General features: G+C 42.6%; 1 protein-coding gene across 1 annotated transcript; it reads left to right on the forward strand.

Moving 5' to 3' along the window:
- Positions 1-23211, forward strand: LOC106571026 (uncharacterized). The gene is made up of 4 exons (XM_014143654.2): positions 1-150; positions 6361-6657; positions 9252-9490; positions 17572-23211. Exons 2-4 carry the CDS (start codon positions 6384-6386, stop codon positions 17689-17691), a joined length of 633 nt encoding a protein of 210 aa, XP_013999129.1. The 5' UTR covers positions 1-150; positions 6361-6383; the 3' UTR covers positions 17692-23211.
- Positions 23212-24726: the final 1515 nt, after the last annotated feature.

The raw sequence follows: 24726 nt of genomic DNA on the forward strand, positions 1-24726 counted from the left end.
AACACTTGTACAGAAACTGCAAACGTTCATCTGAGAGACTGTAATGCAAGAGGTTGAAGGATACAGAGCTCTATTCAATTCTGGAGAATCAGTAACGGCAAGTTGACAAGATACCACCAATCACAACGGAAGTAACTTACTTAACTGGCGGTGAGTCCTACATATGATTCAGTTGGTAGGGTTGTTTATAAAATTACATTTATAGATTTTGGTTGAAGTTGTCAGTGCGCCGCCGGGTCGCCCAGTTTGTAAACAAATACGGTGAACATGCCCGGTCATCGGGTTGTGTGTGTGTGTGTGTGTGTGTGTGTGTGTGTGTGTGTGTGTGTGTGTGTGTGTGTGTGTGTGTGTGTGTGTGTGTGTGTGTGTGTGTGTGTGTGTGATTGTTTGTCAACCGCTTTCTGTTTACAGTAAAATAGCCTCCAGGCAGCGGAGACTACGATTTAATTCATGCATTTTTGAATCAATGAAAATGTGCCTATTTAGCGGATAATTAATTCATTGATTGAGTGTGAATAGAATGAAAGTGCGGCTCAGTTGTTCTGCTCCTTGCCTTGTTTCCACACACCACTGTTGTTTAGAAAAATCCGATTTTAGATTACATTTTGTGCTGTGGTTCACATTTTAGTAAGAATGTTTTGGTTTTATGTCTGCAATTGATAGGCCAAATAAAACCCGACAACAAGGGAGTTGAGCGTCCCAACTCGCGCGACTGATATCAAATTGAGATGGGAATGATTTCGCGGAACGGGACGAATTAATGACGTTTTCCTCATAATTAACCATTGCTGTGTGTGTGTGTGTGTGTGTGTGTGTGTGTGTGTGTACTTTCAAGAGTCTGCCCCAAGTCATTCACTGTCATTCATTGTTTTCACTACAATGTTCAAAGCTAAATCAATAGGTAATTTACACCACACTATGTTTATCGTACGTCAGTATCACGTTATAACATATTTTCAGTTTGCTTCGCACACGGAACCATAAACGGTTTGTTTACTTGGAGAGTGATGGCACATGGCAGCCTGCTTGGCACGCGAACCTCAACCAGCCTGGTCTCATAGACTAGACATGTTGGGCGGCAGGACGCGTCGCGGTTAAGAGCTTGGTTCGAGAATCTGTGGACGTGCCCTTGAGCAAGTCACTTAACCTAAATTGCTCCTGTAAGTCACTATGGATAAGAGCGTCAACTAAAATACGTAACATGGTAAACATAAATCCGGGACACTCAAATTAGTACGATAAATTGCGCTGAAAATACTGGACCCATAGCACATCACGAAACGAGTACAATGTACTAAGCTTTGAACACTTCATCAGATTTGCAAACGTGAAGTCCCTTACCAGAAGCTGCAAAGGACTGGAATGTCCACCAGGGGAAACGGCAGGGTCCCTCTATATAAAAACCGCTATAGGCCAGTCCTTTACCTTCAGAGGAGTACATGCATGGAACATTCTATCAGAAGAACACAAACTATTGGAATATTTTAGTACATTCAAAAGAAACGCCCCAAAACTTGTTACTACAGCTCCAACAGTACAGTCATGTATGAACTAATGATGTGTTCTTTTTATTATAATTGTTTGATTATGTATTTTATTTTATTTTTCCTGTTTTCATTTAAAGTCCATTTTAAGGACGGGAGCTAGAAACACTATAGTGCAATGCATCAGACGATTGTTTGTTCAATGTGTCAATGTGGTTGTACTTGTCCCTATCCAATAAGTAGTGTAGTTCGTTGGGATGGATGGTTAGGCATGTAACGCTACTGTCTAGCAAGCCAGAGTTTGCATTTTCTAATCTTATCACGGTCAACGTTAGCATTTTTTATATATATATATAATTAGCAACTTTGAAACTACTTACTACTTTTTTTAGCTACTTTGCAACTATTTAGCATGTTAGCTAATGTTAGCTTTAGCCACCTAGCTAACATTAGCCACAACAAATTGGAATTCGTAGCATATCGTTCGTTTCCAAATTCATAACATATTGTACGATTTGCCATTAGTAATATATCATACGAATTGTAATTCGTAACATATAATACTTAATGGATAATGGACATCCACAAATGAATACATATCATACGAAACGTAACATATCATACTAATTTCAGCTTCCCGGATATAAATTTACTATGTTACGTCTACCCCTGAGTCCAGGTTGCCTCAACAGATGAATGTAGGCTAATGGGGTTCCCCAGACTAGCACCACATGCCCCCAAATTCACCCTGATTTCGAGGATGACTTTGAATTATGAAGAAAAAACGTTTTTAAAAGCCATTTTGTTTAGATTGTAACCTACTTAATATCCAATAATTATACATGATTAGGAATTATTTAAAAAAATTCAAACCAATTTCATGGTAATTAGAAAATACACACATTTAGACAGGCTGTGCCAATGATGCCTAGTACCGCATTCTCCCATAGCCTGTCACAATAGCAGGTGCCTGGGAAAACAGCCCACCTTGCACCTTTACCTTCTGGCAATAAAGAGGTGGGAGAGGGAGGTGGGAGAGAGAGAGAGAGAGAGAGAGGAAGACAGACAGACAGACAGGGGGGGGTGGAAGACAGACAGACAGAGGGGGGGAGGTGGAAGACAGACAGAAAGACAGACAGGGGGGAGGTGGAAGACAGACAGACAGAAAGACAGACAGACAGAGGGGGGAGGTGGAAGACAGACAGACAGACAGACAGAGGGGGGGAGGTGGAAGACAGACAGACAGACAGACAGACAGACAGAGAGGGGGGGGAGGTGGAAGACAGACAGACAGACAGAGGCAGACAGACAGTCAGACAGACAGAGAGGGGGGGAGGTGGAAGACAGACAGACAGACAGACAGACAGACAGACAGACAGACAGACAAGGAGGGGGGAGGTGGAAGACAGACAGACAGACAGAGAGAGGGAGGTGAAAGACAGACAGACAGACAGACAGAGAGAGGGGGGGAGGTGGAAGACAGACAGACAGAGGGGGGGAGGTGGAAGACAGACAGACAGACACAGACAGACAGACAGACAGACAGACAGACAGAGAGAGGGAGGTGACAGACAGACAGACAGACAGAGGGAGGTGGAAGACAGACAGACAGACAGAGGGGGGGAGGTGACAGACAGACAGACAGACAGACAGACAGAGAGAGGGAGGTGGAAGACAGAGAGAGGGAGGTGGAAGTCAGACAGACAGACAGACAGACAGAGAGAGGGAGGTGAAAGACAGACAGACAGACAGACAGAGGGAGGTTGAAGACAGACAGACAGACAGACAGACAGACACAGACAGACAGACAGAGAGAGGGAGGTGACAGACAGACAGACAGACAGAGGGAGGTGGAAGACAGACAGACAGACAGACAGACAGACAGACAGGGAGGTGGAAGACAGACAGACAGACAGACAGACAGACAGACAGACAGACAGACAGACAGACAGACAGACATAGACAGACAGACAGACAGACAGACAGACACAGACAGACAGACAGACAGACAGACAGACAGACAGACAGACAGACAGACAGACAGACAGACAGACAGACAGAGAGAGGGAGGTGACAGACAGACAGACAGACAGAGGGAGGTGGAAGACAGACAGACAGACAGAGGGGGGGAGGTGACCGACAGACAGACAGACAGACAGAGAGAGGGAGGTGGAAGACAGACAGACAGACTGAAGTCAGACAGACAGACAGACAGACAGACAGAGAGAGGGAGGTGAAAGACAGACAGACAGACAGAGGGAGGTTGAAGACAGACAGACAGACAGACAGACAGAACAGACAGACAGACAGAGGTCAGAGAGAGGGAGGTGTAAAGACAGACAGACAGACAGACAGAGAGAGGGAGGTGAAAGACAGACAGACAGACAGACAGACAGGACAGACAGACAGACAGACAGACAGACAGACAGAGAGAGGGAGGTGGAAGAGAAGACAGACAGACAGACAGACAGACAGACAGACAGACGGAGGTGGAAGACAGACAGACAGACAGACAGACAGACAGACAGACAGACAGACAGACAGACAGAGGGAGGTGGAAGACAGACAGACAGACACAGACAGACAGACAGACAGACAGACAGACAGACAGACACAGACAGACAGACAGAGAGAGGGAGGTGACAGACAGACAGACAGAGAGAGGGAGGTGGAAGACAGACAGACAGACAGACAGACAGACAGACAGACAGACAGACAGACAGACAGAGAGAGGGAGGTGGAAGACAGACAGACAGACAGACAGACAGACAGACAGACAGAGAGAGGGAGGTGAAAGACAGACAGACAGACAGACAGACAGACAGACAGACAGACAGACAGACAGACAGACAGACAGACAGACAGACAGAGGGAGGTGGAAGACAGACAGAGAGAGGGAGGTGGAAGACAGACACAGACAGACAGAGAGAGAGAGGGAGGTGGAAGACAGACACAGACAGACAGAGAGAGAGAGGGAGGTGGAAGACAGACACAGACAGACAGAGAGAGAGAGGGAGGTGGAAGACAGACACAGACAGACAGAGAGAGGGAGGTGGAAGACAGAGAGAGAGATGTGGAAGAGAGCCCGGTGCACAGATTGAACAGCAGAGGGAACTACTCTCCTCTGCAGTCTCAGCCCCTGTGACCGTGCAGTAGAAGTTGGCATGCCTGTCGCATGGGCAGCGTGTGTGTGTGTGTGTGAAACCCTGTGCCAGCCTTCTGCTCACTGTCAGCGTGGTTTACTTACTAGTTGTATCATGTTCATAGTATCTGAAGTTACACTTGCTGTAGCATACCATAGTAAAGTGCCTAGTAGTGCTTCATCGGGTATCATTTGCCTACGTACGCATTATGGTAACTCTGCGCCACCACCCTGCCAAAGAAAGATATCCAGGTGAAACACTGCACAGTGTGACCGCTCATCATCATAATGTATTTGGAAATGTCTTGTAAAATATATTCCGACATGCATTAAAAAAAAATATATATATATATATATATTTAAATGTATGGCAAACAATAATAATTGGCCAAATCATATTGTAATTATTTTTTTTTAATTCATTACAATATGATTTGGGCAATTATTTTTGTTTGCCATACATTTCAATTTCAACATTTTTATTTTTATTTTTTTGTATTCATGTTGGAATATATTTTACAAGATGGGGGGAAAAAAAACAATTGTTTTATGAAGTTGAACATTATGTTGAACACAACTCTTTATGTCAGAATCTAAAAAAAATTGGTGAAATATATATTTTAAATGTTATTCACTGACACAATTGAAATGATATCACTGTCTAAGTGTTGTCGTTGGTGACCAGAACATGATGTCCATGTATCCATATGTAAAGAGTCATTTTAAGAAGCCGGTTTAGGAACCACCTTGGTCACCCTGAAGACTAAATGTCATGGCCATGCATTTCTGGAATAGTGTCAGGTATTACATGCATTTGAGCAAAAATGTATCTACACTACATTTCATGGGAATTTCTATCGTATAGGGGGGTGGGGGTGGGGGGGAGAGGGAAAGAGCGAGGGCGTGTGCAGTGAAACTTGTTTTGTTTTTTTCTTTCCGCTCCATGAAGCTCGTGGCTTTCGTGTGGCGGACGCTTGGGAGTTTCAGCAGGAACTGTGGTTTCACCCTGGGAAGGTAGCGTTAGGTTGCGTTAAGTGGGCCAGATCTGTTGGCACTCCATTGTTGGCTGACACTTTTATCAGGAACAGCTCTGCTCAATTCACACAGTGTGTGTGTGTGTGTGTGTGTGTGTGTGTGTGTGTGTGTGTGTGTGTGTGTGTGTGTGTGTGTGTGTGTGTGTGTGTGTGTGTGTGTGTGTGTGTGTGTGTGTGTGTGTGTGTGTGTGTGTGTGTGTGTGTGTGTGTGTGTGTGTGTGTGTGATGAGCGGTGGCATATTGAGAGCAGCCTTTCCAGGCTTATGCTAGGTCCCCATACACTGGGAATACTTGCCTCCTGACGCTGATGTAACGGTAACTCACAAACTCCAGGAATCAGGCTCATTTTTAAACCGGCTTTGAGAAATAGTGTGTGTTTTGAAGTGATTGTGGTGTGGTATTACCACCTGTTATGAATGTCTAATGATGAATAATTCCGTCCACTTCCTGAAGTTCAGCCGCTCTTTTATAACTAATGCTTTGATTGCTAATGAGACTTAAAAAAAAAAAAATGTTAATCAAGAATTGCTGGTCGCCAAAGTTATGTTCCACGTGATTTACAGTAACGCCATCTAAAGTTCCCCCCCCATGTCTCTCTCTAATGTTTTACTGAGGCTCCTGATTGATGAGGAGAAGGACCTTTTATCTCACTCGGCACACACACACACATCCTGTCCTAAAGTGTTCCTCTTTCCTGTAGGGCGACTACCGCTGAGGCTCCTAATGGATGATGAGGAAGAGGACATGTCTCTTCAGCATCCTGCCTCACAGTGCTGGGGCACCCACTTCAGGGACATCAAGTACCACACCAGGGACAGCAGAGGGTCCAGAGACACCAGGGACAGAGGGGACACCCAGGACATGTCTACACAGATGTCGACTGGACCCGTTGTCCCACGGTCAGAGGGACACAACATCATGGTTCCACAAGGGCACAACAACAACACTTTGCCCTGTGGGGTGCAGGACAATCACCAGGCCAGAATGCTGCTCCACGGTAAAACAAAAAAAAGCATGAAGAGGAAACCACTACCTCACACATGTATCATCAAACCTACACTGAGTGTATAAAAACATTAAGAACACCTGCTCTTTCCATGACATAGACTGACCAGGTGAATCCAGGTGAAGGATATGATCTCTTATTGATGTCACCTGTTAAAATTCAATCAGTGTAGATGAAGGGGAGGAGACAGGTTAAAGAAGGATTTTTCAGCCTTGAAACAATTGAGACATGGATTATGTATGTATGGGCAAGACAAAAGTTTTATGTGCCTTTGAACGGGGTATGGTAGTAGGTGCCAGGTGTACTAGTTTGTGTCAAGAACTGCAACGTTGCTGGGTTTTTAACACTCAACAGTTTTCCTGTGTGTATCAAGAATGGTCCACCATCCTAAAGGACATCCAGCCAACTTGACACAACTGTGGGAAGCAGTGGAGTCAACATGGGCCAGCATCCCTGTGGAACACTTTCGACACCTTGTAGAGTCCATTCCCTGACTAATTGAGGCTGTTCTGAGGACAAAAAGTGGTGGGGGAGGAGGGAGGTCCAACTCAATGTTAGGAAGGTGTTCCTAATGTTTGGTATACTCAGTGTATTTCAAATGCATGAATCAAACAAGGTGTTTGCGGTGTATTTGACTCAGGTCTGACCAGAGGACAGTTATAGTGTTTGTTTAGTGTGGTTAGGTCTGACCAGAGGACAGTTGTAGTGTTGGTTTAGTGTGGTTAGGTCTGACCAGAGAACAGTTATAGTGTTGGTTTAGTGTAGTGTAGTTAGGTCTGACTAGAGGACAGTTATAGTGTTGGTTTAGTGTAGTTAGGTCTGACTAGAGGACAGTTATAGTGTTGGTTTAGTGTAGTGTAGTTAGGTCTGACCAGAGGACAGTTGTAGTGTTGGTTTAGTGTGGTTAGATCTGACCAGAGGACAGTTGTAGTGTTGGTTTAGTGTGGTTAGATCTGACCAGAGGACAGTTGTAGTGTTGGTTTAGTGTAGTTAGATCTGACCAGAGGACAGTTGTAGTGTTGGTTTAGTGTGGTTAGGTCTGACCAGAGGACAGTTGTAGTGTTGGTTTAGTGTGGTTAGGTCTGACCAGAGGACAGTTGTAGTGTTGGTTTAGTGTGGTTAGGTCTGACCAGAGGACCGTTGTAGTGTTGGTTTAGTGTGGTTAGATCTGACCAGAGGACTGTTGTAGTGTTGGTTTAGTGTGGTTAGATCTGACCAGAGGACCGTTGTAGTGTTGGTTTAGTGTGGTTAGATCTGACCAGAGGACAGTTGTAGTGTTGGTTTAGTGTAGTTAGGTCTGACCAGAGGACAGTTGTAGTGTTGGTTTAGTGTATTGTGACTCGGGGGTTTTCCACTAGACCAAGGCATCAGGACAGTTTTCAACGTAACATCCAGCTGTTCAACACTGTCACAGTAGAGGTTGTCGTCCCATGGCTTTTTACATGTTTCATACACATTCTTACACTATATCATTCAGGAGAAAAAACAGACGGAGGCTGGAAAATACACACACACACACACACACACACACACACACACACACACACGCACATTTGAATAGAAGGTTGTGTGCTGTGATGTCATGTTGTCAGGGTGACATCACTCTAACAGCGTAAAACCGTTGAGTAACACGGTCGTGACTTCCGCCAGTTTATCAGACCAATGAGAGGTGACTATTTGTTCTCAACGTCTGGGTCAAAGTTCAGACACGTAAACACAGCCTACTGTTCTAACCAGCAGGCTGCAATTATTATCACCCCTGACTTGTCGTTAGATGCTTTATTTTTTTGTCTTTTTGTCTTTTTTTTTGTGTGTGACCTTTACCCCTTCTCACCGACATCCAGTGTAGTGCTTTGACAACTATCTCCTGCCTTATCCATCTCTTTATGTTCCTGTCCATCCCTATCTGTGCACTAAGGAACATACAGATCTATTTTTATTACACAAAGATAATTGTTTCCTTAATGACTTTGCCGTTGATGATGGCAGGTAGAGCGTGCCGTAGTCGGTGACTAAACCAACCTCGGCTGGGGGCGTCATTAAGCTTGTTGTTGGTTTAACTTTTTAATATGTTTGAGTTGCTACCGACACGCTCGTATCGAGGGAGTTTCTAATGTTTTACGACTCCTATAATTTGACTGTAAGAAACTAGAACCAGTTTAGTGTTACTGGCAGCGGTACAGCGACGCAGCGGCAGCATGCTACAGTAAACACCGTGAGTCACCTAGCCCGCCAGCCGGTCTTTGGTGACAGACAAAAGAAGCATTGTGTTTTCTGTTTCTGGCACATAAACACAACCGCCAGTAAATCTAGAAAGTTTAGCTGCTTGTCATGAGACCAGAGTCAAGGGCCAGTTCTAAATCAAGGCCCATACTAATTTATCCACTTCAAAAAGTCAAAGTGGGAGAGATCTGTTGTCTCCTTAAACCCTTCTCCCAAAATCATTAATATACCCAATTGCAAAACGCTTTGGTTTATTATCCTTGGGTCAACCGAATATCTCACTAACCAAAGGTGAATCAGAGGCTAAATCCAGCCCATGCCATTATAAAACAACTGAACAATATACATTTTTCTTCCCACAGGCAATGCTGGATTCTGTTTGCACTTCCCAGCTCAGTTTGAGCCTATGGACGATCAGGGAGCGAGGCAGAACGATGAGGGGGAGGGTAGGAGAGAGGACGATGAGGAGGAGAGGAGGAGAATGGAGGAGAGACTAGATGAAGAGCGGGTGGAGGATAGCATGGCGGATAGCACGGAGGTCAGGATCGGACGTAAGCTCCGGGAGATCGGAGACCAGTTCCACCAGGACCATGTTCAACTGGTAAGGGTCAAAGGTTAACTGTGTGTGTGTGTGTGTGTGTGTGTGTGTGTGTGTGTGTGTGTGTGTGTGTGTGTGTGTGTGTGTGTGTGTGTGTGTCTGCGTGTTTGGTTGGGTATGGTGCTGGGGCCACCCACTGCCAGACTGCTCTGGCTTGTGGATTTTTCTAGGCCGTCATTGTAAATAAGAATTTGTTCTTAACTTATTTGCCTAATTTAAATAAAGGTTAAATAAAATAAAACAATTCACAGTGAAAAGAAAAGTCCCAACATTTTACCAACTGGGGTGGCCACAAATATGCCTGCTAAAAATAGAGCTTTGTCACTGATTCAACCACATTCTGGGCTAGAACCATTCAGTGGAACCATTCCCCCCCCCACAACCCAACACCACAAATTACCAAGCAGATATGCTAGAGGATGGAGCCTGCTCACAGAATTCATAAAGTATTATTATTTACATTGAAAAAGGCGATTTTATTTACACTTCTGAAGTACAATGAACATTAGGAACGGCTACTCTTTCCAAGACGTAGACTGACCAGGTAAAAGCTACGATCCCTTATTGATGACACCTGTTCAATCAGTATAAATGAACGGGGAGTAGACAGGTTAAACATCCTTAAGAGTCTATTGAAGCACCGGTGCGTCAATCTAAGTAAAATAATTTTACAACCCCCCCCCCAACAAAATCCATCAATTTAAGATAGACATATATCTGCTTTTTTGCAGTGGCTGCATCTCAATCCACTACATTGCCTGCATCTCAATCCACTACATTGGCTGCATCTCAATCCACTACATTGGCTGCATCTCAATCCACTTTTTGGCTGCATCTCAATCCACTTTTTGGCTGCATCTCAATCCACTACATTGGCTGCATCTCAATCCACTACATTGGCTGCATCTCAATACATTGGCTGCATCTCAATCCACTACATTGGCTGCATCTTTGTCAGACCATGAGACATCCTGAAAATCAGTCTTCTTACGAAAACGTGTGTGTGTCATCCAAACTATTATGGGAAGGGGAATCTCTCACAAACAACGATGGTGTTCTCTGTTTTGCTCTACGACCCCCCCCCCCCACAAATGTCACGGGACTCCTCTGAAGGTAACCGGGACTCCGCTGAAGGTAACCGGGACCGGTTTAAAAAGTTAATGGAAGTATAGAGGTAGTTTTGCACCTACCCCAAAAAAGGGGTGTCCCCCCCCCCCCAAAAAAAATAATATCTCCTAGATTTAGGACAGACACTTCAAAACCTTATTCCTTATGATTAATTTTTTGACTGTCTTTTGCTATTTATGAATGTGTTATTCAGTGTGTTTCTATGGGCTGGTGGCCCATAGAATATTTTATCAAATACATATATTTTTATACCTAAAAGGGTCGTGAAATTCAAAATCAAATAGCTAAATTATCCATTGTATGACCATCTCAAAACAACCCAGCCCCCCAACACCGCCGTAGATTGTTAACAATTTCAACAACTAGGGATGGGCGTCTTCCCCTATCAAGACGATTCAATACGTATCTAGATACATGGGATACGATACAGGAACTATATGTTTTAGTTTGAAACGATTAGGTTCGATTTGATTAGACGATGAATCGATTCAGTTTGATGCGATATGATTTGATGCATAAACACATTAATGTTCCATTCTACATTAACATCTCTCTGAGCTGGGCCATCGCTGAGCTGGGCCATCGCTGAGCTGACTGTTGTGTAAAGAAATAAATAATAATAATAATAAACACTTGTTCTCAGTTGAAGCTGACGTTTATCTCAAAAATACAACGGAAATAGAACTACCATATCACCTAGTCATTTACCATTAAAAAAAAAAAACACATAGAAAACATATAAACAAAATACACTGTCCAATCGATGATATGAATCATGGAGGCTATACTAGACAATCATTGATGAACACAACACTGACGTGTGTTTGTGTGTTTGTTGAAGGATGTATGTCTATGGTGTATGTACTAGGTAGGCACCTGATCTGAGCCCATAAGGGAGACTAGAATTCAACCACTGAAGTAGTGGACGCACCAGTTGTCACAAAATATGAGACGTTTTCAGAAGGTAGAACGAATGTAATACAAGCAAAACATTTTGAGTAAATCTGATTTTGAACCGATGCATGCCACATGCTACACCGAACCCAAAAAATATAAACGCAACATGTGAAGTGAGTTGAAATAAAATATTCCTGTCAGGTGTGGCATATCAAGAAGGTGATTAAACGGCATGATCATTACACAAGTGAACCTTGTGCTGGGGACAATATAAGGCCAACCCTATAATGTACAGTTTTGTCACACAACACAATGCCACAGATATCTAAAGTTTTGAGGGAGTGTGCAATTGGCATTCTGACTGCAGGAATGTCCACCAGACCTTTTGCCAGAAAAATGAATGGTCATTTTTCTACCATAAGCCACCTCCAACATCGTTTTAGAGAATTTGGCAGCACGTCCAACCGGCTTCACAACCTCAGATCACGTGTAACCACGCCAGAACAGGGCCTCCACATCCTGCTTCTTCCCCTGCGGGATCGTCTGAGACCAGCCATCCGGACAGCTGATGAAACTGTGGGTTTGCACAACCGAAGAATTTCTGTACAAACTGTCAGAAACCGTCTCAGGGAAGCTCCTCTGCGTGCTCGTCGTCCTCACCAGGGTCTTGGCCACTGGAACGCTGGCAGAAGTGTGCTCTTCATTAATGAATCCCAGTTTCAACTGTACCGGGCAGAAAGTCTGTCGTGTGGGCGAGCGGTTTGCTGATGTCAAAGTTGTGGGGTTATGGTATGGGCAGGCATAAGCTCATTTATTTCAATTGACTGACTTCCTTATATGAACTGTAACTCAGTATATTCTTTGAAATTGTTGCATGTTGCGTTTTTATATTGTTGTTCAGTGTACATTTGGATCGGTTTGGGGTTCATGGACCGATGCGGTCATATCTTCAACATTTGAATTGTGTTTTTTGTCGGACAGGGAGAAGCTTTTGTCATGTAGCCTGAATTAGCCTAGCTAGTTAGCTATCTTATCTAGCTTTCTTCTCTCTGCAGTCAAGACAGGTACTTTTTTAAATTTAGATAGGATGATAAATAACTGGTAAGTCTCTACTTGGGTGAGTTAACATGCAGTGGTTGTTTTCTCTCTCTCTCCCAGTCTGTGCCCGTCTCCAGCACTCCCACTCCCACACATTTACACAGTCGGCCGCTCCCCACTCGCTCTATGCCTCTCTCTCTCTCTCTCTCTCTCTCTCTCTCTCTCTCTCTCTCTCTCTCTCTCTCTCTCTCTCTCTCTCTCTCTCTCTCTCTCTCTCTCTGTCTCTCTGTCTCTCTGTCTCTCTGTCTCTCTCTCTCTGTCTCTGTCTGTAGCTCCGGGTAATAAAATAGCAAAACAATTGGCTTTTCTGCTGCGTCCTCACTCATGAAGTGTTTGATGTGAATTTTCGATTTCATTTGCATTGATGTCGGAGTGACTCGAGGGACAATATATATTATATTGGTCCTTTTTCAATGGATTAAATACTGATACAAATACATCGGTAAAAGACTAATATCGGCTGATTTTTAATATCGGTCAACTGATAAATCCGTCGGGCTTTAGTTACAGGCTGTTGTGAAATAGTAGAACCTGCTGTAACTGACTAGTACTTTTTTTCTCTAAGTGACCAAAACATGGTGACGTTCTAATTTTTAGCTGATATGGGAATGAATACACAACTAGCATATCCAACTGGGATAATGTTTTAGGTTACACCGGCAAGTGTGTACCGGACGTGATTGGGAGTCCCGTAGGGCGGCTTACAATTTGCCCAGAGTCATCTGGGTTTCGCCGGTGTAGGCCGTCATTGTAAATAAGGATTTGTTCTTAACTGACTTGCCTTGTTAAATAAATAAAATGGAGATGTGGTAAACTAACAAGGCTAGCTAACTTGCTATGTTTTTAGCCAGGCTGCCAGCTAGCTACTACTAGCAAGGGAAGGTGACTCTTCCTTGTTTTCACAAAATTAAAATACAAAAAATAAAAAACTTTGCTCGCGCCACCTTGTGAATGGGGACCGGCGAGGATATCATGTTACCACAAGATGTCCGCTATTGTAAGGTTTACTACAAGCTTCACTCCGTTGATCTATATGCACATTTTTATTTAACTTAACCTCTCTGCTAACACACTACACTGTCTCTGCTAACACACTACACTGTCTCTGCTAACACACTACACTGTCTCTGCTAACACACTACACTGTCTCTGCTAACACACTACACTGTCTCTGCTAACACACTATACTGTCTCTGCTAACACACTACACTCATTACAGCGTAGTCACCTCTATGGGGGGGGAGCGAGGGAATCATTTGCATAGTTTCATAGAAGCAAATTTACACAATGGGGCGGTGGGTAGGTACTAGTGTCCACTTGAAAAATAACTCAGTTCAATTCTTTTTAAAACATTCCTCTGTTAATGAGTAAAACCCTGGGAGGGGGACCCCTTATCTGTGGTGTAAGTATTAGGCTGTGCATGGGTCTGTTTGCTAAGGTGAGGTGTGGCTGACTGAGTATCAGTCGTGGCTGGTAGTTTGGGAGAGCGAGAGTTCGACTAGACAAAGAGTTACGGAGGATGTGTAGTGTTCAGTGTGTGAGAGCTACTCTGAGTCTGGGTAGATCTGTGCCGGCTGTTTTATAAGCGGAACTAAAAATAGAGCTGTGACTCACTAGCTACAGATACTGCCAGTAACGTGACGATTACCCTCACTTACTACCCCCACTGACTGGATTTGTGTCTGTGTGTCTGTGTCTGTGTGTGTGTGTGTGTGTGTGTGTGTGACAGAGAGAGATAAGAGGGTCTTTTATCTAGAAGAGACAGCAGAGACAGTTGTTTTTATTTGGAATGATCTGATAATATTGTCAACACAAAGCCTGTCGTAGTAGTGTTGAAACACAGAGGATCTGCTGCTCAGGACACATGACATCCACAATGTTTCTGTGTCAGATTTCTCACTGTGGCCTCTGTCACACACTTCCACATGACATGAGGCTGTGTGAGCTAATGTTTAGCTCAATTAGCTGTCAAGTCTGTCTCTGTCTGTCGTGCATATCATATCTAACTTGGCAGGTAGCCTAGTGGTTAGAGCGTTGGGCTAGTAACCAAAAAGTTGCTGGGTTGAATCCCCGAGCTGACGAGATGAAAAAAAATCTGTCGTTCTTCCCCTGAACAAGGCAGTTAACCCACTTTTCCCCGGTAGGACTGTCATTGTAAATAACAATTTGCCTAGTTAAATAAAGGTATTAAAACAAAAAAAAACTCATTTTTGATGAGGTGACCAGGGGAGGTACAGAGGTAGGGCCAGGGAGTTTGAGGTTTAGGTGTTACCCATCTGTTTTTAGGAGAGCTGTAACCAAGTCCTTATTGTATTTGGTTACCAAGTGTGACCGATTTTTAATGAAGCACTTCACTATTGTTCCTGTCAAGAAAGCACTGTCCAAAACCCCCATTATACAACAAATACAGTACCTTCAGAAAGTATTGGACTTTTATTTTATTTTACTCTTGACTTTTTCCACATTTTTGTTTGTGTTACAGCCTGAATTTAAAATGGATTACAAATCAATTCAAAATTGAAAACTGAATTTCTTGAGTCAATAAGTATTCAACGCCTTTGTTATGTCAAACCTAAATAAGTTCAGGAGTAAAAATGTGCTTAATAAGTTGCATGGACTCACTCTGTGCAATAATAGTGTTTAACATTATTTTTTTTAATGACTGCCTCATCTCTGTACCCCAACACATACAATTTATCTGTAAGGTCCCTCAGTCGAGCAGTGAATTTGAAACATAGGTTCAACCACAAAGACCAGGGAGGTTTTCCAATGCCTCGCAAAGAAGGGCACCTATTGGCAGATGGGTAAAGATACAAAAAAAAAAGCAGACATTGAATATCCCTTGGAGCATGGTAAAGTTATTCATTACACTTTGGATGGTGTATCAATACACCCAGTCACTACAAAGATACAGGTGTCCTTCCTAACTCAGTTGCCAGAGAGGAAGGAAACCGCTCAGGGATTTCAGCATGATGCCAATGGTTACTTTAAAACAGTTCCAGAGTTGAATGGCTGTGATAGGAGAAAACTGAGGATGGATCAACAACATTGTAGTTACTCCACACTAACCTAAATGACAGAGTGAAAAGAAGGAAACTTGTACAAAATAAAAAATATATTTCAAAACATACATCCTGTTTGCAACAAGGCACTAAAGTAAAACTGCAAAAAAATGTGGCAAAGAAATTAACTTCATGTCCTGAATACAAAGTGTCATGTTTGGGGCAAATCCAACACAAAACTGAGAACCACTCTCCATATTTTCAAGCATGGTGGTGGCTGCATCATGTTATGGGTATTTCATTCATTTTCTTAAATAAAAAGAAACAGAATGGAGCTAAGCACAGGTAAAATCCTAGAGGAAAACCTGGTTCATTCTGTTTTCCAACAGACACTGGGAGGCAAATTCACCTTTCAGCAGGACAATAACCTAGAACACAAGGCCAAATCTACACTGCAGTTGCTTACCAAGACGACATTGAATGTTCCTGAGTGGCCAAGTTACAGTTTTGACTTGAATTGGCATGAAAATCTATGGCAAGACTTGAAAATGGCTGTCTAGCAATGATCAACAACCAACTTAAAATAGCTTGAAGAATTTTTTTTGTAAGTGTGCAAATATTGTACGATCCAGATGTGCAAAGCTCTTAGAAACTTACCCAGAAAGACTCACAGCTGTAATCGATGCCACAGATGATTCTAACATGTATTGACAGGGGTGTGAATACTTATGTAAATTAGATAATTCTGTATTTCATTTTCTGAAAATGTTCCCAAAAATTCTTAAAACATGTTTTCACTTCGTCATTATGGGGTGTTTTTGGTAGATGGGTATGAATACTTTCTGTATCTGAGGGACAAATGCCTGCTCTGAAATCCATCCCTTTTCTTGCATTCTGGGAAAAATGTACACCCTTTGTTACATAACATTTTTAAATGGCATCAAAAATTTGGTTATTGTAATCAGTGGTCTAAATAATAAAGCCTTCTCCACTGGCCTAGTGGAAGTAAAATAGGCACTGCAACATAACATTAAGACGCTCAATTAGGGTTGTGTTTAGTTGCGCTGGTTCAACTCATTTCAGTCTGCCTACTACTCTGTGGAGAGATACGGTCTGCTTACTACTCTGGGGACAGACAGACACACAGACAGACACACAGACAGACACACAGACAGACACACAGACACACACAGACAGACAGAAACACAGACAGACAGACAGGCACTGCCTACTACTCTGTGGACAGACAGACAGACAGACAGACAGACAGACAGACACTGCCTACTACTCTGTAGACAGACAGACACACACAGACAGACAGACAGGCACTGCCTACTACTCTGTAGACAGACAGACACACACACAGACAGAGTGTGACTGACTGATGCTTATGCAACCTGCTGAAATACCCAGCTTGGCTTTTCAGTTAGAAAGCCAACAGGAGATGCGCTTGAACAGAGATGAGAGGGAAAGAAGTGGAGGAAGAGAGGCTTTAGTGGCAGGATAGATGCAGCTCCTGGAGGGGGAGGGAGGAGGGGGATGGGGAACAGTAACCTGTTCACTCCGTGCAGGCTCTAAGACAGTTCTTAGTGACGGAGCCCAGTTATGTTGCACTCCAAGCGTAACTGAGACAGAACTGCTGTTGTGGAAATATCCGACGTGCTCCGGTGTTGTGTCTGGTCTAGACGGCTGGTTTACCACCGGTTATAGTGTTTCACCTCAGCCGTGATGTCATATTCAACTCAGGAAGCACCACAGACGGTGTCATTTGTGGTTTTCAATAACTTGTTGCTGATGGTAACGTCTGTGATGATGGTTATGGTGATGGACGGGTTTATGTAAGGCACTTTGTGAAAACTGTTGCTGTAAAAAATATATAAAATAAAAAAAAGCTATAGAACTAATTCTGATTGATTGATTGATATTAATCTCCCTCCTGCTCTCTTGTCTTCCTCACAGTTCCTGCAGCATCAGAGGGATGTCCTGCCAGTCTGGATGCGTCTCACAATGGCCCTCTATGGCTTCCTGTTTAACAGAGGGCCCCCCGCCATACCCCGTCCGAGAGGACAGGAGAGATGAGGGAGTACCTCGCAAAACCCCTCCACCCATCTCAGAGGGCCTCCCCCGACCAAAACGAGCGACCAGACTTTTAGATGGCACTGTATGATGGAACACGGGTTTGGATTCCTTTTTAAAATTTTTTTTTAATCAAAGATGAAGAACTGGTCACTGCTGGATGGAGACTAGAAGCATCTCTCCGTCTCTCTCTCTCTCTCTCTCTCTCTCTCTCTCTCTCATGCTGTTAGAACACAGAGATATTTTCTAAAATAATTGTGAAATATACCTTTTTTTTTTTTTATATATATATATGAGAGGTCCCTTCAAGAGAAGACTTTATGGTCTTCTGTGTGAACTTCTACTCACCCACCCTACCACGAACTTGACAAACTTCCAATGTATTTTCTGAACTAGCAAAACTCCATGTAACTCGATGTTTCACACTGGTCTATATTTTAAAAATGGTTGTGATTTTTAATGACTCTGTGGTGGGGTTGTCGAGTGGTGAGCGCTGTCTGCATTCGTGACATGTTGATCTCTGGTGTAGATTGAGCTCCGTTGTCTTATCCTATGTCTTTCAATGGTGTCATCCACCAGCAATTCAGTCTGAATGAGAGGAAGATTCAGTCTGAATGATGGGTCTGTTTTTTTGTTTTTTTTTAATCAACAGGATGAATGCATGTATAATTTAATTTGTGTTCTTAAAGATCCTTAGATATATGTGTATATGTATGTATGTATGTATGTATGTATGTATGTATGTATGTATGTATGTATGTATGTATGTATGTATGTATGTATGTATATATGTGTATGTGTCTCAAAGTTGAGGACAACTTTTTGATAAACTCTGACAGAGAAAAGATTGGATTTTTCAGGATTTCTTTATCTGGCAGGATAGACAATCACAAACAACAGACCCTGTGACGATAGAAAGGGTAACAAGAGACTACCACATGGGTCTGCTGGGGGGGGTGGGGGTGAGGCAAAGACAAATGTTGTACAATCAACGATTGGAGCAATACTGTATAGATGAACCAGTTTGGAAGGCACTAAAGAAACCTTAGGAATCTAATTGCAGTTACAATCCAATTTGCATGCATGGGACAACGTACTGTATATCTAATAACTCAATCAATCAATGATGTTCAATGACGGCCATCTTTTGATTTGATGACGTCACTCAGTTCGATTGAACTAGCCGTGACCTCTTACTCTATATAACTCTTTATCTTCGCCTGAATCTGTTTTGGCATCAACACAGGTACAATTGAAATGGTTTCATGAAATAGACAATGAAAATGTATTCCTGTGTTGGTATGGCTAAATATGTTCAACAGGAATGAATGTACACAACGCTGTCGACCAGCTGTCTAGGTACTGAAGGGTTGAGTCCTATGAAACTGTCCCATTTTTTTTTTGTGTGTGTTTTTGCAGAAAGGTTTTGTACAAAGTCATTTTTTAAATTTTATTTATCAATGCACACTGACACCGTGCTACCATTGGTTTTTACTGAGGGGTGGGGCTCAGTTCTAGTGAGTTCTCACCTCCACCATGTCTACTCCTAAAGACTAGTTCTGAGGATTTCAGAAAGTCCCATAGAATCCAATTTGTGTCAGCATTTTGATTTAGTGCAGCATTTCAATATGAAACCAACGACCACTGAGTGAACTGGTTCTTATTTGAGTAAATTTTTTAAAAGTGGTTTTAAAAATGATAATATCAACAGAAGACAGGATTTCGAATCTAATGTAAAAAAAAATAAAAAAAATAAAAAGACTAAATTATAATATGAATGTAATTAATGACGACATTGATGGGTTAAACCTTTTTTTTTCAGGGAGTAGTTGCCGAGTCATTCAAGGCCTTCCTTAATGAGTGTTTCTATTCTACTTTAACATCATGCGCATATGCAAATTCCTAATGAGAATAACAAGGTTTGCATGTGTTGTACTGTTGATTTTATAGAACATCCTCTTCCCACATGACGTCACCTGATCAACAGACTATTGTTTCTGTTCCTATAAGTCCCAAATGGCACCTTGTTCCCTACGTATATAGTGCTCTACTTTTTAACCAGAGCCCATAGAGAATAGTGTGTAATTTGGGATGCATCCATGTTCTTTGATGGTTATCTGTGATGTCATTGACAGAAGGTTATAATGTCAGATTTCACCACAGACGCTGTTCTGTTTTGACATTCCACAATACATTTGAATATTTAAAACATCTCGAAACAAGGAAGATGACAAGACCAGGGAAAGAGAAAGTTGTACCCTTTGGCTCAGAAAGAGAGACCGGTCTCTTTGAAAGCACGTAATGCCAAAAAGTTTTCTGCAAACCACCGAACACTGAGCCAGTCGAAGTAGTCTCTATATCAGCCATCTCTCTCTCTCTCTCTCTCTCTCTCTCTCTCTCTCTCTCGCTCTCTCTGCCATCTCTCTCGCTCTCTCTCTCTCTGCCATCTCTCTCGCTCTCTCTCTCTCTCTCTCTCTCTGCCATTACAACTCCTCCCTCGTTCAATCATCAACTACTCCCTGGCCTTTTCCACAATAGTTTTCTTTTGACACTTTTTTTACGTTCCTTTTCAAAAGTAATTTATTTTAATTTATTTTAGTCTATTTTCGCTCAGTGCTACTGTATAGCTATGCGGATGTGTACAGTTTCTTCTCCTCCTAGTAGATGGAACAGTTGAGCCAGGACAGTCAGTAACAGTACTGTGTGTGTTAGAATCCCAAATGGCACCCTATTCCCTATATAGTGCATAGGGTTCTGATCAAAAGTAATACACTATGTAGGGAATAGGGTGCCATTTGTGTGTTAGCTGGGCCTGTGGGTCGAGAGGACAGACGGACTAATAGCCATGTGTCTCCTCTCACTAAGCTGTGTGTGTGTGTAACACCAAATGAACAGACAATCAAATGTGCTAAATGTGCCTTCCGTGAATTAGACCAGCCATCATCCATCACAAAAGTCTGGTCGTGGTTATCTACAGATGGTGTTCACAGCTCTCCTAGTTCAGTCTGGTTGTCTATAGATGGTGTTCACAGCTCTCCTAGTTCAGTCTGGTTGTCTATAGATGGTGTTCACAGCTCTCCTAGTTCAGTCTGGTTGTCTATAGATGGTGTTCACAGCTCTCCTAGTTCAGTCTGGTTGTCTATAGATGGTGTTCACAGCTCTCCTAGTTCAGTCTGGTTATCTATAGATGGTGTTCACAGATCTCCTAGTTCAGTCTGGTTGTCTATAGATGGTGTTCACAGCTCTCCTAGTTCAGTCTGGTTGTCTATAGATGGTGTTCACAGCTCTCCTAGTTCAGTCTGGTTGTCTATAGATGGTGTTCACAGCTCTCCTAGTTCAGTCTGGTTGTCTATAGATGGTGTTCACAGCTCTCCTAGTTCAGTCTGGTTGTCTATAGATGGTGTTCACAGCTCTCCTAGTTCAGTCTGGTTATCTATAGATGGTGTTCACAGCTCTCCTAGTTCAGTCTGGTTATCTATAGATGGTGTTCACAGCTCTCCTAGTTCAGTCTGGTTGTCTATAGATGGTGTTCACAGCTCTCCTAGTTCAGTCTGGTTATCTATACCACACTAGTTGCTTGGTTGACCATGTGAGCTTCAAATGGAACCCTATTCCCTATGTATGTGTACTACATTTGACCAGGACTTATCGAGAACAGGGTTCCATTTGACCTGGAAGCTATAGAGAACAGGGTTCCATTTGACCTGGAACCTATAGAGAACAGGGTTCCATTTGGGACACAGCCATATCCACCCTCTAGGTCACATGCCTTATCAATGACCTTTAACCCAGACCCCTCTCAACCCTGACCCCTTTCAACACACACAGTCCCGGCCCATCACCTCAAAACTCAAATATCCAAACGACTGTTGGCAATCAACGTGCACTAGAAGTAATGTTGTTTTATGTTTTTTTTTATATGCGTCTCTTTTTATACTCCTCTACTGAACCTTAACCTCTCCAGATTCATGTGTCTTTAAAGATCTGTTATATATTCTGGATTGGCCTAGCTCGATCTATTTATATTCTGCATTGGCCTAGCTCAACAGGACTATCCATATGTCTTTAAGATCTGTTATATATTCTGGATTGGCCTAGCTCGACAGGACTATGTTTCTGTGCTGTGTTTGAAACATATTCACTACTTTTGACCAGGGCCCATTGGGCTCAAAAGTAGTTTACAATAAGGAATAGGGTGCGATTTAGGGATCCTAGTAGGGATATAGGCTGAGGGTACAAGGAGGAGTGAGGCACGACGGTGCCAGTATTATTTGCATGGAGGAGGGGTTGTGTGGTCATCCTATAGGTTGGTGTTGACGACAAACCCATAGGAACCAACCGTTGGTGTTGACGACAAACCCATAGGAACCAACCGTTGCCTCAATCCCCTTCCAGGTTAAAATGTATATGCTATGTTCAACCTTCAGTGTCTTGAATATCAAGTCCAATTTTTTTCATTTATTTTTTATTTTTAAATTTCCTAAGAAAGTGTGAATCTTAACAATTAAGTGCTGTGATTATTTGTGTTTTATATAAACAAAAGTTTGTTGCAGCTGATTCTTAACTTTTTAAAACTTTCTAAGCAAAAAAAAAAAAAAAGTTTTCATACTTTCTTTTGTAAAAAACAAATGTAAGAATGAAATCTGAAAACATAATTTCTTGCTTTTTAAATGTTGTGACATGATTCTTGTTTTTTACCAATTAAGTCCGCTGTGTCGTTCTCAGTTCAAGGGCTGTTTTGATATTTGATCATTCTGTATATGGAGTAAAAATGCATGTCCCAGCATTCCTGAAATCTGGATCTTAAGGGGTTTGAATGTAAATTCATTGAGTGGAAAAACCACAGTGTCTCTTTTTGAAATACTATATGAACTGAAACAGCGAAGCCTTCCGTCTAACTTCTGCTCTGTTGAATTGGGACTCTTTATTTACCATTGTCTTCTAATCACACATCATTAGAGCTCTCAGAACCATCTTCAAATCACATATCACTCTAGAACACATCATTAGAGCTCTCAGAACCATCTTCAAATCACATATCACTCTAGAACACATCATTAGAGCTCTCAGAACTGTCTCAAGGATTCCACGTCGGTGTGTTCTACGATGTCTGGCCCCGTCTGTCTATATGTAGCAGAACTATGCGTTCGTAATGGCACCCTATTCCCTATATAGTTGCACTACTTTTGACCAGAGCTTTATGGTCCTTGGTTAAAAGTAGGGCACTATATAAAGGGAATAGGGTGCCATTTTAGATGCAACCTGTGTTATCTCTGAGATGCTCCTGAAAGCCCTGCACGATTTTTAAACCATGTGGAACACGGCGGGAAAGAGGGAGGGAAGAAGGGTGGAAAATATTTGTTTTTCTAGTGCAATATGCTGTACATAAAGAGCTTGGCTCTACAAAGTCTACAAATCTTTCCTCACTAAACATTTTCTCACTGAAATTTCCTTTTTGTTGTATAATGGGTACACTGTCTTTTTTTTTCCTTCGTTTTTTTTAATTAAAATGTTATGAACGTTTCAAATGGCTTGTGTTTTGGCTTTGTTTCTGTCCCCTCTTACTACAAGTGTTACGTAAGGCTTTGTTCACGTAGTCAGACACACGATAATGAGAATGTCCTTCTATGAACACATCACACACTGAACACATCACAGATGTGTCCCTATGGACTCTGGTCAAAAGTAGTGCACTATATAGGGAAGAGGGGGACATTTGGGATGTGTATAGTGTGTTATGTTTCCATTTGGGACGCACTATACACATCATCTTCTTCACCCACACAGAGATGGTAAGATACTATTGATGATATTATTAATTATTATGAAATAGGATTATGAATGTCATTCTCATGTTTCACAAGTTTGGACAGCGCAGCACAGAAGAGCTCAGTACAGTAGAATACAGTACAATGTACTACTGTATTGGACTATGTTCTACTCACTGTAGAGGACGGCGTTCTACTCACTGTATTGGACTGTGTTCTACTCACTGCACTGGACTGTGTTCTACTCACTATAGAGGACTGTGTTCTACTCACTGTAGTGGACTGTGTTCTACTCACTGTAGTGGACTGTGTTCTACTCACTGTAGAGGACTGTGTTCTACTCACTATAGAGGACTGTGTTCTACTCACTGCACTGGACTGTGTTCTACTCACTGTAGAGGACTGTGTTCTACTCACTGCACTGGACTGTGTTCTACTCACTGCACTGGACTGTGTTCTACTCACTGCACTGGACTGTATTCTACTCACTGTAGAGGACAGAGTTCAACTCACTGTAGTGCACTGTGTTCTACTCACTGTAGTGGACTGTGTTCTACTCACTGTAGAGGACTGTGTTCTACTCAATGTAGTGGACTGTGTTCTACTCACTGTAGAGGACTGTGTTCTACTCAATGTAGTGGACTGTGTTCTACTCACTGTAGAGGTCTGTGTTCTACTCACTGTAGTGGACTGTGTTCTACTCACTGTAGTGGACTGTGTTCTACTCACTGTAGTGGACTGTGTTCTACTCACTGTAGTGGACTGTGTTCTACTCACTGTAGTGGACTGTGTTCTACTCACTGTAGTGGACTGTGTTCTACTCACTGTAGTGGTCTGTGTTCTACTCACTGCACTGGACTGTGTTGTACTCACTGTAGAGGACTGTGTTCTACTCACTGGACTGTGTTCTACTCACTGCACTGGACTGTGTTCTACTCACGTTAGAGGTCTGTGTTCTACTCACTGCACTGGACTGTGTTCTACTCACTGAAGAGGACTGTGTTCTACTCACTCAAGAGGACTGTGTTCTACTCACTGTAGAGGACTGTGTTCTACTCACTGTAGAGGACTGTGTTCTACTCACTGTAGAGGACTGTGTTCTACTCACTGTAGAGGACTGTGTTCTACTCACTGTAGAGGACTGTGTTCTACTCACTGTAGAGGACTGTGTTCTACTCACTGCACTGGACTGTGTTCTACTCACTGTAGAGGACTGTGTTCTACTCACTGTAGAGGACTGTGTTCTACTCACTGCACTGGACTGTCTTCT

This window comes from Salmo salar, chromosome ssa15 (assembly GCF_905237065.1).
Source record: "Salmo salar chromosome ssa15, Ssal_v3.1, whole genome shotgun sequence".
Lineage (NCBI taxonomy): Eukaryota > Metazoa > Chordata > Actinopteri > Salmoniformes > Salmonidae > Salmo > Salmo salar.